The 13,325-nt window shown below is 43.4% G+C and overlaps 1 protein-coding gene across 3 annotated transcripts in view; it reads left to right on the top strand.

Moving 5' to 3' along the window:
• LOC147432723 (uncharacterized) overlaps window positions 1–13,325 on the top strand; it is a 77,920-nt gene that overhangs the window by 32,104 nt on the left and 32,491 nt on the right. For all 3 annotated transcript variants that reach the window (XR_015185573.1, XM_086492564.1, XM_086492565.1), the window contains exon 2: window positions 760–944. Coding sequence is in view for 2 of the 3 variants with exons in the window: in XM_086492564.1 (XP_086348690.1) it covers window positions 760–944 (185 nt within the window). In the remaining variant the exon portion in view is untranslated. The remainder of the gene's footprint in view (window positions 1–759; window positions 945–13,325) is intronic.

Here is a 13,325-nt window from a genome sequence, read left to right as displayed (position 1 = left end):
ATTTCATTTCATTACCCCCCCCCCCAAAAAAAAAAAAAAAACAAAAAACCAAAAAACCAAAAAAAAACTCTTTGAAGGCATCATAAATCTGCTCCATGCAAATATACAAACTGTCTAATATCCATGTAATAGCTGGCCTCCACCATCGTCCGCTCATAGGCAGGCGTCCTCATCCAATATATATCATGTAATGTTTACAATCTGAATCTGACCATAGGTGATGTGGACCAAGCCCCCTCTTCAACTTTCATTGCATCTTTTTGCTAGTTTGGAATGTAACAATCCTAGCAAGCAAGAGGCGTGATTGGATCAAATGTCACTAAGAAGTAGACTTATTGAAAGGAATTGACAATTGAGTACTAACAAGGATAAATTGTTGTGAGAAGACACAATTGAACTTAAGCACCTATTTGGAGATGGAAGGAGAATGGCTGCACTACATTTTTCATTATACATCTATTGTGCAAGTGTCTAGTATGCTCATGATAACTTTTTAGGAATTTGGGAAACTTGTGAACAAGCTATTTTTCAAAAAAATGGAATCGCAAGAAACTTAAATTCAGCAATATCTAAACCAACCCAAGGCTTCTCGTCCTTTACATGAAACATTTTCTGATCAATGCTTTGAATAAAATGTTGACGAGGGTTTTTGAAAAGGATAGTTTGTTTGCAAATGCGAGTATTAAATTTTAAGTCTTTCTTGTCTTACCAAATGGTGAGATTTTGTAACATTTGAAACTTAACATTCTTGATATGCAGGTGCTACAATAGTTCTAAGTCTAGCTGAGGACAAGGGTAACGTAGTATCTCTCAAAGCCCAAAGTGGTGGTTTACTACATTCACCCCTTCCGGATGAGGAAAGCTTGGTAAAGATGATATCGTCGCTTCCATTGGAGCTAGTAAGCTTCGAAGACGTACCGAGTTTTTATCTTGCAACTCTAAAGGTAAATTTTCAAGGCTACATTGTCTTTTCTTTTCGAGATAACGTTGCTGGCTAATACTCAAAGGACATTTTTTTTTTAAAGTGACATATGAAGATATGAAAGATTATATGGAGGCATGCAACCTTAAAATACCAAAGTTTTGGCAATCCTTTACGTTGCGTACATTAGATCAAAATGACTCTTGAGACCACAATGTTCATCCTCAATGTATGTGTAAGGAAAATTGTCAAGGGGACAACAAAATTGGGAGGAGGGGAAAAAAAAGACAAGGCTAATCAAGAAGGCTAGACATTGAGGGAAAGAGTGTGGTTTAATGTCCAAGTGATATATTAAAAGGGCATTTGTAAGCGGAACATGCACCCGCGCGCGCACACCCACACACACTTTGTTTTTGGGTAAATCAATAAGTTATTGAGGAGTTATTACAAGAAGAGAGTTGACATCAAAGTAGCCCCTTTCTAAAATTAGATGCAGTCATAAAACACTTCCATCTAGGTTACATGAAGATCTTCAACTCGAAAACAATAAAAAGGGATCGTTGCAATGAGCAACGAAAGTAGCAATGGAGATGGAAATCATGGATGCCCAAGTAAGCTCGATTGTGTTGCTCCCACATAGACCAAAAAGCCCCAAAATCTGATCCGATGCAAAAACATGGAGTGATTGTCAAGGCACGAGGGGAAGTGTAACTGTAATTGTTCTTCCAAATCTCGGAAAGATTGGCTTTCCACCATCTCAATGGCTTATGCAAATGCCACAAATGATTACCATGAAAAGCTATCCAAGGAGGTGGCAAAATGCAATTGTATACCCGCATGGATGCAGATAAATGTAATGGCAAGTTACAAGAGCTAGGAGTATTACTCGAGATAGACCAATCCAAGAGTCTATTCTTCTCATTTAGAGGAGGCACTGATTGAATTGAATGAAGTAAATCTCTGATCTTGTTCCAGAAAGGATGATGATGCTGTTAGACTTACGCATGGTATCAGAGCTTCAGGCTCTCCATGGTCTGGGTGCTTCCGCATCAGGTACTCCTCCCAAGATCAGATCTGCCAGCGTTTCTGCAACCAGCCACCGGGTCTCCGCAAGAGGGGGTGGTGCCATCTTCTGGACAGCATCCATCGCGACGGAATGCTCATGCCACTGCGTTTTTCCAAGAACTTGCAGATCTTCTGGTTACTCACCTAGCGCTGGCCTTCTCAGGCTCTTTCCTCACCGAAAAATTCCTCCCTCCATCAGCGTTTTTTCGCTATCATCAGCGTTTTGGGAAGCCAGCACCTGCGTTTTTTGGGAGCTGCTGCATTTTCAGCAGAGGAGGGGAGCGCTTGACCACACCCTCTACGGATCTTGCCTCCTACCCGTCTTTGCATCCGGTGCATTGTCGGCGAGAATCCTCTTCATCTGCTACAGATTTCAGCCATATACACCTGCTGTTTTTTCTCTGTTTGCACCCCTTCGACAGCTGTGCACACAGCGATAAACCCTTTCCAGACCATCTGCACCGCTCCGGACCATGCCGGGAGCATACGAGCACGCTGAAAATCAATGGACAGCAGCGTTTTCATCACCTCGCAATTGTGTTTTTGGGTGGACAGCAGCAACTTGGCTTGTGTTTTTACAGAGAATGAAGTTACCTCCTGCCAAGACACATTCCGATGGTGGTCCATGTGGTCTCTCAGTGACTGTTGCAGTATACGCTATCTTCGACATCGGCTTGATCATTCACGGGCGTACAATCCTTGGGGGATCCATTCATTCTAGCCTTTCTTCGGCGGTTGTGCACTCCAAAGGGGCGGTGACTTGTGGTTTGCTATGGACACACCTATGCACTCATTAGAGGAGTTCACACGAGATGCTCATGGCATATGGGATTCCGACATTCCCAGAGAAGACACCACCATCTTGGGTGGACAGACACTTACCACTTGACCTTGACATGTCAGATCACTTGCTTACACATGAGCATCTACATGGATTTAGGGAGAGGATCTTGGATCTCTTCTTGGATAGGTTCATTGCTTGGATCTACAGAGTGGAGTGGGACTTCAGTTCTTTAGACTCTCTCTTGGAGAGTTTACCCACGAGATGCGGGAGATTAGGCATTCCGCGACTACATCCGGAGTCACCTGGAGCTTGGCTTGGATGGTAGTGCAATTGCTCTTCTATACTCCTGATCAATTGGATTGCTACCTTCAGAGTTGCTTACACTCACGCTCAATAACCTTACAGCAGACTTATCCCCCGACCTATGCAGTAGGCCATCCCAGCTCATTTACATTGAGAGCCACACCGAGATGCGGTTGGTGGCGTTGTTGGTATGGATTTTGTTTTGGTCGACATCGGAGGATTGGAGGCAGGAGATACAGGTAAGACGGCGCAGACATCTTGGTATGGCCACTTCACTTCTCAGCGGAGACTCAGTCTGGCTTCCCTTCTTCATACAGGATGATCACGATGTAGACAGCTTGGTCTGATCACACCTCTTCTTAGAGGCCCCTCACAGTGCAGACTGTTGAATCTGGCTTTCCCCTCATCTTGGATTACCCTATCTACTGACAGGGCACCATCCGGTGGTCGTCCGTGTGGTCTCTCGGTGACTGCTGCAGCTTACGATAGCTTCTACAGTGAAGACTGTTTAGTCTGGCTTTCCTTGTTGGAGAGGAGTTTACGGCGCAAATTGCTACATCTGGCCTTCTTGGAGTTTTTCACAGCTTAGCCACCTGGCCACACTGGGTTACAGGTTCATGTATTGGCAGGCTTTCGGTCATTCTCATGACAGTTCCTGGGCTTCCCTATTTTCTCTAGATGGTTTGACTACGGACACCACAGATCCTATTGGGTAGGACACTTGCAGGTCTATTGGCACTTCTTTTATGAGAAGGAGTTGTTTTCACACTCAGTTCGGGATCTTCACGCAGTATCTTCACCTTGTATCGGCGGAGTACAGAAGTTTGCTACATTGCTCGTGACGACACTTTACCATGGAGATCTCTTGGAGGTTCGTGACACCCCAGACTGTTGCTACACTCATGGAGTATTTTCCTTTAGAGGACATTGCAGCAGATATCTGCATCTTTTGCCTCACATCTTCGGCTTCATGCGGTTTGTATAGCATCAGGTTCTGTGAGGGGGTGTTAGACTTACATCGCTTTGCTGCTTCATAGGTCTAGGGCATACATGTACGGCTAGTATGTCTCCGAGTTGACCACCCATTGCACTGTCCGACTGCCCACCTTGTCCGAGCGTCCTCATATTTCCTTTTTATGCTGGGTTGTGGGGGCTTTGCCATGCACTGCTCGACCTCCCCCTTGGGCACCTATATATGGGGCCAGGGGGGGTACTCAACTCTGACATACGATTGTACTAGTCTCATGCTCTGGTAGTGATGCGAGGCTGATCGCCCCCCTCTTCCCTACACCAGCGTTTTGTCTCTCTCTCTCTCTCTCTCTCACACACACACACACACACATACACACACACAGATGCATGCCTAGACAAAAGGTCAAGAGAGCATGAGGAAAAGAGAGCACATTTCCATCTTAATCTATGACATCTTCAATATGCTTGATGCCTGTTGTCATCAAATTGTAAGCCTTCACAGGCTCTTGAATGCCAAAGGTTATGCAAACACTATTGACCAATGTATGCTCTCTTTCCAGTTGATGAAGCCCTTATAGACCATTTAAGTTGAGATAGAACTTGTTTCCAATTATTTATGAAACTAGTGGCACATGGATATTGAGGCAATTTACCATCAAATTGATGCAATACCACTTCCGCAAAATCTGTTATCCAACAACCATACGCTCGAGTTTTCATACTGGTACACATTGTTGCCAACATTATTGTCCATGGTTGTTCTTGCTCAAAGAAAACAAGAAGCACTGTTGCCTTGCGCGCTAGCATGAGATAGTGGATATTCAAGATGTTCAAGCCACCATGCGACTTTGAAGTACATACTAAATGTAGTTTTAGCAAATGCAAGGCCTTGCGCTTAGAATGTGTCTTCCACAACAGCTCCATTGCTTGAGACATAAACTTAGCAATGTTTGCCTTTGTCAACATTAAAAAAGGCAATTAAATCTATACATAAGCAATGAGAATGGATTGGACTATTCAAAGACGCACATGAAGAGGCCATCTAGATAATTTCCAAAGATCCAATTTATGTCATGGTCTCTTTGTGATTCGATTGATTTGTTGGCATGTGGTAACTTGCCATCCAATTGGATAACCAAAGTGCCTAGCTCCATCGTTTGGTTATAGAATCTGTCTTGGCCACAATTGTAAGGACTTCCATTTCATGCCTATCATTTTTTGGCATAAAGAAAGAATCATCAACATATGCTTAAGCCAAAAAACTCTTACGCCCTGGGGGAGTGAGGCCAGTTAACATACCTGAATCGATAAGTTTATCTATAATATTGGCTATATTTTGATTCTACTAAACAATTCATTATTGGCAAAGACCTTCCCCAATCTTGGACATGTCACATTAGGTCGTTCTATTAGGCAAGGTTGTCATAGCATTCACTAACGTTGGATCAAATCCCAATCTAGATATAATTTGGGAGAGAAAATCCCAATGAACCGTATTAAAAGCTTTTGCAACATCTACGTGCATGATCAAGACATCTTGCTAACAATATTTTCGCATATTCCACACCAAACAATGTATTTGCAAGATTGTCATTAATTTGTCGTCTAGGTACAAAGCCATGTTGTTGAGGATGCTGTTACACACTTGGACACTCCAAGTGAGAAATCAATAGCAACACATGAACAAAAATAGCATAATCATTGAGCTTAGAGAGAGAGAGAGAGAGACTTCCGAGCCAAGACGCATTGGCCCCAAAGATTGGCGCCCCTTCCGTTTATTATTTCACTTCTCAAAGTATAACTCTTGAGGGTCCAGCTCTCTCTGAGTCTCTGCGTCCAAATGCTCTAGACACTTATAAATGTACAAGGGTTGCTCGAAAGCAGAGCCCCAAAAGCACTTGATCCAAAAGCACTTCACCCAAAAAGCATCTGCACCAAAAGCTCCACCCAAATCTGCAAAAAGCTGCCAGCATGAAATGTGGAAATCCGTACATCTTGCCACATCATCAGGTCAACGCAAATCACGGAACTTTACAGCTGTGCGACGTGGCATGTCAACGCGATTCAGGGAAATGAGCCTCAAAGATCAAGCCTATGGTATTTTGGGGTTAGGTCCCTCGGCCGATGATCATAAGTTCTTAAAGTTGGTAGAGGTTATGATTTTTAATCCCAAACGCTCTTTAGGCCCCTCTGTGCATCTTCTGTGGTCAATTCCTCTTGTCCACTCGACCATTTCTTTTCTACTTGGGCATGCCACGTCATCACTCTGTGACATTCCCCCCTCTTGAAAGAATTGTAATCGCCCTCGATTACACCTACAAAACAACCAAAGGAGAGGAACTTTCTTCAGTAGAGACTCACTCTATGTACCCATGCACCAAACTCCACCACTCTAGCACTTCTACAAAGACATCAATCATTGATCTATCACATTTCTGTCGAGGGTCTCAAATACAAATCATGATCGTTGTAACCTGTTTAGCAATCACATCCAGACCCCATTGATCTTTTCAGGGATGTCTTGATCTACTAAATCTTGTTACTATCAGATTCGTATCCTTTCTTTTCACATTGCAATCAAGCAAACCAAGGTCATGACCATCCGCACAAGATAGTACATCCACGTAGCATATAGTCCTTCACATTGAACTCCTTGCTTCAATCATTCAATCTAGCTATCTCATTCCGTCCAGAACTCTTGATGTACCTAGATCACTGTGCAACCATCTCATCCTTCTTGAACTCTTGATGTTCTCACAACAGTATCCAGTCATCTCATTCAAATAGACACCTTGATGCATTAGAATATCATTCACTTTTTGATGGTTATATTGTCTTGTGGGTGACTGCCATGGGTCTATGCCTTGCACTTTCCTTTAAGGGTGAATTTGGGCATATATCACATCGAGATCTCGTTGATCTCTAATAGGTGTCTATGCAATAAGTTCAAATCATTCATCAGACAAGTCATTTTTATCTTTCTCTACATGTCTCTAACAATACACACATGAAAGAGCATATGTCTTTAGTTCAATTAAGGAAATCTTCAATTGAGTGTACATATATTCATATAATCACACCGCAAAATACTGTCTGCTTGTCAGTATCCCTAAATCTCAAAGAAGAAATTCAATCTAGGCAATGTGTGACAAAGGAATGGAGTGGCTCCCCTATTGTACAATGTGCATCGCACCAGATTCAACTTGTTGATCGATAAGTTTTGGCATAAACATTGCTAATATTTCGAAAGCCTCAAGGTACAGCTCTTTCTGAAGGCACATTGTGTATGCTCACGGAAGGCCCATTGCATTAAGACTAAACTTCATAGTCGATTAGCTTTGTGTGTGCTTCAAAACCTTTGCAATTGGCCCTTATTAAGCCCCTTTAATCAATTTCCTATAATTGGGTGTGTATGGGTGCTTGTGTGTGTGTGAAGCACTGCTAAAGCCGAGCATATAATTTTATTTTTAGTTTCCCCCCCACAAGCAGTGGCACGTGGGCCACTTGGGTAGTGGTCATTACCTATTGGTCACGAGTTCAAAGGTTGGCATTGTGGTCGAATCCCAAAGCAGGATAAAAAGGAGCTCTTAGAAACTGGCGGGTCGTAATCACACACCCATTTTTCTTTTGTCTTTGCTCGGCGCCCTACCTGCGCTTGCCTGAGCCTCTGCCTGCGCCTGCCCGACCAGAGCCTCCTGCTCGCACTGCTGGTTTCCGTAAGGGGCACCTTCTCACGACCCTTGCTTCCCAAAGCTCAAGTCCTTAGGGACTCTTCCCACAGTTGCACCAACACTCCACTTGCCCTCTAAGGGCCTGCTTCCACCGAGCTACAACAAAGCAAATTCAAGGAAAGTTTTTTGAAGCCAAAGCTTTGAGCAGGACCATCGAATTTCAACCTGAGGTTTTTCAAAGCACTCTTCAAAGCTAAAGAGCCCATTCGCACTCACAAGCTAGGGCAGCGTCTTCAAAGAGCTCACATATTGTTACCCTCAATGATTAGAGGTGACTTAGAGCGTACTCCAAATCACAAAGCTACGTATGTCGAATTTCTTCAAAGGAGGAGGGTATCATCAAGGGGAGGCAACTTAAGCATGATTTTAGTTTTTTGCATTTTCGGCATTGCATTTGCATTCAATAAAAATACAAAGATGATCCTCGTGAAGAGGAGGAAAGTGGCACCATGCAACAAAAGTGGATAAAGGAAGAGCAAAGGTCAAAGCAACAGAAAGTTCTCGAGGACCATGACAGTGGCATATCATTTTTCCTTCACCTCTTGCAGTTGATATATGTTGGAGATAGCTTCGAGCGGATGGCTCAACTTGGTCTCGGAATTGTAGACGCCTGAAGCAGGCTCTTGGATTAGAGACTTGCATTGATTTCCTGGATTGGAGATATTCTTTAGTTCCTAGATTGGAGTGTCTCTTGAATTGGGGATGTCAGATTATTGTGCTCTTGGATTGGAGTGTTACGAGTGTATTGTGCCATTTGTCGTAGCCCAAACCCCAAAGGGAGGATTGTTGGATTTGTGGGCTTTGGCCTACGCTTATGCTTCTTCGTCTGAATCTTCTCTAGTCTACTAGGATGCCTACATGGCATTGGGCATCTGTATCCCACGTGGTAGCATGTGGCCACTTTCCACCTAGGACTGATGACAGAGTGGATGATGTATTATCTAATGAAGTCACCCATTAGGTCATTTGTTGTATGCCTATATAAGAGGCATTGTATACACTCATTTGAAGTGTTCAAGCTCAAGCATAATAGAGTTATCATTTTGAGTTACATTGAGTCTCTCTCTCTCTCTCTCTCTCTCTCTCTCTCTCTCTCTCTCTCTCTCTCAGTATACACACGCACATGCCATGAATGCCACTCTCTTGCACCCACCTTGATCCTATATCCCATTCCTTCTAGAATTTTTCAAAAATTTGCTTTTCTTGCTTTTCTGCCTTTTTTTTCACTTCTTCCACATTTTCTCATCCTCTCTTGGAGCTAGAGGACGACAAACTGTCGGAACTCTCTGAAGACGGAGAAAACTTGGGGTCATCCTTGAAAAGAACACGCTTCTTGGATCTGCTTACCATTACCACCTCGAAAGTTGACTTCCAGTCCAAATAACCAGGGAAATCCTCTAATTTCCTCTTCTTTCGAGAGTGCTTTAAGCCTTTCCTTAGCTGGTTCATCTTCTTTTTAAGAGCTTTGTCAAACACTTTTGGCGAGTACAGTTTCCGCTTTTTTGCACTCGGCTTTCCGTTCAGCTTCCTTACTGTCTTGAGAGGAGAATCGACAGCCTCTCGCCATCTTGAATGAATCTCATCAATCAGGTAAATCTTCAAGTGTTCCAGATACTTCGGGTCTTTGGAGTACTTGATCAATTTTTTCACATAGGTGTCAACCTGCAGTTGACTTTTGTACTCTTTTTTGTTAAGATTTCCGGCTGGAAATTTTTCAAAATCTCCATTGGTTTCTTCTATTCCCACGCTTGGTTTCAACTTTTCTTCATCTTCGTGCAGACCAAAGGTCAAAGGGATGTCGTGTCTGCCAAATTCTACGTGAGAATCCATGTGTCCTTCAGAAAGGGATTGGATCCTGCGTGGAAGAAGAATTGTTCTGAGCTCTGATACCACTTTTACAGACTTGGATACTCCAAGTGAGAAAGCAATAGCAACAAACGAACAAAAACTGCAAAATTATTGAGCATGAATGAATGAATGAATGGATGGATGGATGGATGAATATATATGTATATCTATACACACACACACACACACACACACACACACACACACACACATATATATATATATATATATATATATATATATATATATATATATATATATATATATATATATATACGGATGACGTGATGACGTGGCAGGTTGTACGGATTTCCGTTATTTACGCTGACAGCTTTTTGGCTTTGCTTTTGGACCAGAAGCTTTTGAGTTTTAAAGGCTTTTTATTGTAAATGCTTTTTAGGCCAAGGGCCTTTAAATATGAGGCTAGGGCTCATTCTTTGGCATGCTTCCTGGAGAAGGTGCAAAGTCTGGAGTACCGGCTTGTACTGTGTTGATGCAATATAAAGAAATACTGAAAGGGGCGCCAAGGTTTGGGGCCAATACTCTCTGGGGTGGAATTCCGCCACTCCGTGTCGCGTGTCGTCTCTCTTTATTTCAGTTTACTTGTTATTGAAGTGCTAAAAGTCTGTTCAGTCTGTTCTTTTCTATCGACACGTGATGCCCGCCTTGTGACAGTGGTATTAGAGCATCAGGCGTATGCTTTTCTGAAAGCACACTGGTCCTACAAAAGAGCAGACAAATTTATTCGAGATATCTTCGCCCTCCAACCCGGATCTATTAGCCACTCCCACCCTTACTTCATCGCGCATCGGGCGCGCTCCAGTCTTCACCACAGTGTCTTACAGGGCATAAGCCAATTAAGAACCCAATACTTGGAATTCATGGATTCAGCAGAATATTTGCAGTTTCTGCTCAACGAGCTTCACGACATTCTTTCACGACATCCTCAACAGAATCTTTCGATGCTGCAAAGTTTTCAACACTTTTTGAACTACATGTTACTCCCTCTAATGCCCCAAGTGGTACCTCCTCCTTCGGCACCAGAAAGTACAAGAGCTTCCAATCAGCAACCTTCTCAACCGTCTGTCCCGATTGGGGGAGTCTTCAAGAATATGGTGCAGCCATCTGACCCTGATCCAGTGCAACCGCCTTTGCCACCGCCATTGCCCCACCTCCACCACCACCGCCACCAGGCTACAATGGTTGGAGCCCATATGAATACCCTTATTATCCATACCTGGGATATGCGCAAACCAACCCAAAGATTTCAAAGATGGTGGCACGACAGTCAAATTTTTCACTTTTTCCGGGGTGAAAGATCGCAAGAAAGCATTGCAGTTTCTACAGCAATTCAATAACATCTATGCTTTAGGGAAGTATACAGAAGAATCAAAGATTTCTCGAGCAGCGGGATTTCTTAAAGATAATGCTATGCAATGGTGGAGTTCAATCGCAACCCAACCGCATGCTCCAAGGACCTCGCAAGCTTTCAAAACAGTTTTTGCACGTAGTTTCATGACTTCTATGTTTGAAGTGCGGATTTTGGCAGAGTGGGGCGACTTGAAAATGCTTGCCAGTGAAACCATGGACGAATATAACCAAAGGTTTCTCGATGTGTATCTTCCGGTGTCCTTTCGGTCTGTTCCCTTGGAAGCCCAATGTGAGCGATACACCATTGGACTACCATCACCATTGCAGAAATATTGTCTATCCAAGCAAGTCTCTACCATGCAAGAACTTATGGACCATGCCGCGGTCGGCTACAAACTGATGAAGGGAAAGCTAGAGTTTACCACAGAAGAATCTTTGGCCACTAACCACAACTCTCGGCAACAACAAACAAATTCTCTAGAGTCTCGTGAAAATCAACCGCAAAGGCCTCGTTTGACGCCTCAACAACGAGACACCTTACTACAAGAAGGCCGATGCTTTGGATACTTTCAAACAGGGCATAATCATTCTAATTGTCCCAAACGCACTGATAGACCAGAGGAGCCGACGCCCGCACCAACGGTCGACAGAACCCTAGTGCCACCTCCTGCTAAGAGAGCTAGACCCGCTATTGGACTAGTTCCTGATATTTATGGCATACGCCTTGAGAGTACAAATGAACTGTGTCGAGCATATGGCAAAGTCAATGGTTTCAAAGCCCTTATTTTCTTTGACCCCGGAGCTACAGAGAACTTCATCAATCCAGAATTCTTAAAGCAGATGCACTTTGATTATGATGCAGAGGATGGAGAAATTGAAGCTGAGCTAGCCACATGGCAAACTCAGAAAGTAGTACCACTCATTGGTGCTCTTCCAGTGACTATTCAAGATTATCATGGAAAAGCTGATTTCCACATCATGAAGTTGGGCAATTGTGACGTTCTATTAGGCATGCCTTGGCATGACAAGAATGATGCAACTCTCCAAGTTCGGAACCGAACCATCATCGTGATGCAGAAGGGCAAGCCAGTCGTCCTCAAAGTTCGGTTGTTCGAACAAAATCCTGAATGAACTCTCTAGTTGTTTTATTGTTAGATACTTTTGAACTTTGTTCGAGAAAGTATTGTTTGAAATGGATGGTATCTATTTTGAACTCGTCTTGGTGCTGATTTGAATTGTTTGACTTTGGTTTGATACTGGTTTCAATGATTGGTGATTTTACTCCCGGGTGGAGAAGTGAGAAATACTGTTTTGGTATTGTTTGAACCTCGGAACGATGCAGGCCGATGCCTAGGGAGCGTTTCATTGTATGTTTGAAATCCTCCGAACGATGCAGGCCGATGCGTGGGGAGCGTTTGGTTGTATGCTTGTAAAATAATTGTTGTTGTGACTCTCGGCCCGGACCTGGATGGTTATGCGAGAGGAGTATTAAGAAGTCAAACTGAGCAGTGGTACTCTTAGCATCTCCAAACGACGCAGACTGCGGTTTGGGGGGGCGTTTGGTTGTAAAAGGCCTCTATATCTCCCGGCCTGGACCTTTTTATGTTATGCGGGAGGAGTGATGAGGGAGTCGTTGAATATCTCCCGGCCCGGACCTTGTTAGGTTATGTGGGAGGAGTGTTCATCGGCGGCTTTATGTTTCTATGTCTTGTAACATGCATATGTAAGCATTTGTGTTGCATTGTGATGTGCCAACTATTGAATATTCCTAATTGGATGAGTTGCCTAAGTATGTAATTTTAGTGCATCAAGACACACGTTGAAGATCAGTACGGTCTGGGTGTGATGGCTAATTTTACTACGCCGAAATATCAAGAGTTCCGATATGGATGAAAGGAGAAGCTAACTCCTTGATCAAAAGAGCAGAAAGGCGAAGCTAACTCCTTGATCAAAACAGCCGAAAGGAGAAGCTAACTCCTTAATAAAAAGAGCAAACTGATTGTCCCTCGGATTTTTTTTTTGAGCTAACTTGAGTTGTTTGCAGATACGCTGTAATCACGGACGATTACTCTCTTTCAAGAAGGGGAGATGTAACAAACTGCTGACGTGGCAAAACCCTAATTTCTACCAGAAACTCTAACTGCTGAAACCCTAATTTTAGAAACCCTAACCCTAAAACCTGCAAACCCTAATTCTGGAAACCCTAACCCTAAAATTGTAGAAACCCTAATCCTAACCCTAAGAGCAGCGTGGCAGATTTCTGAAAATTGCGTTGGCATGATGACGTGGCAGGCTGTACGAATTTCCACGTTTTGCACTGGTTGATGAC

The sequence above is a fragment of the Adiantum capillus-veneris genome, chromosome 20, assembly GCF_014529385.1.
Source record: "Adiantum capillus-veneris isolate H3 chromosome 20, ASM1452938v2, whole genome shotgun sequence".
In the NCBI taxonomy this organism is placed as follows: Eukaryota; Viridiplantae; Streptophyta; class Polypodiopsida; order Polypodiales; family Pteridaceae; genus Adiantum; species Adiantum capillus-veneris.
The sequence above is the reverse complement of the archived record's forward strand: the minus strand, read 5'-3'. Positions and strand labels throughout refer to the sequence as shown.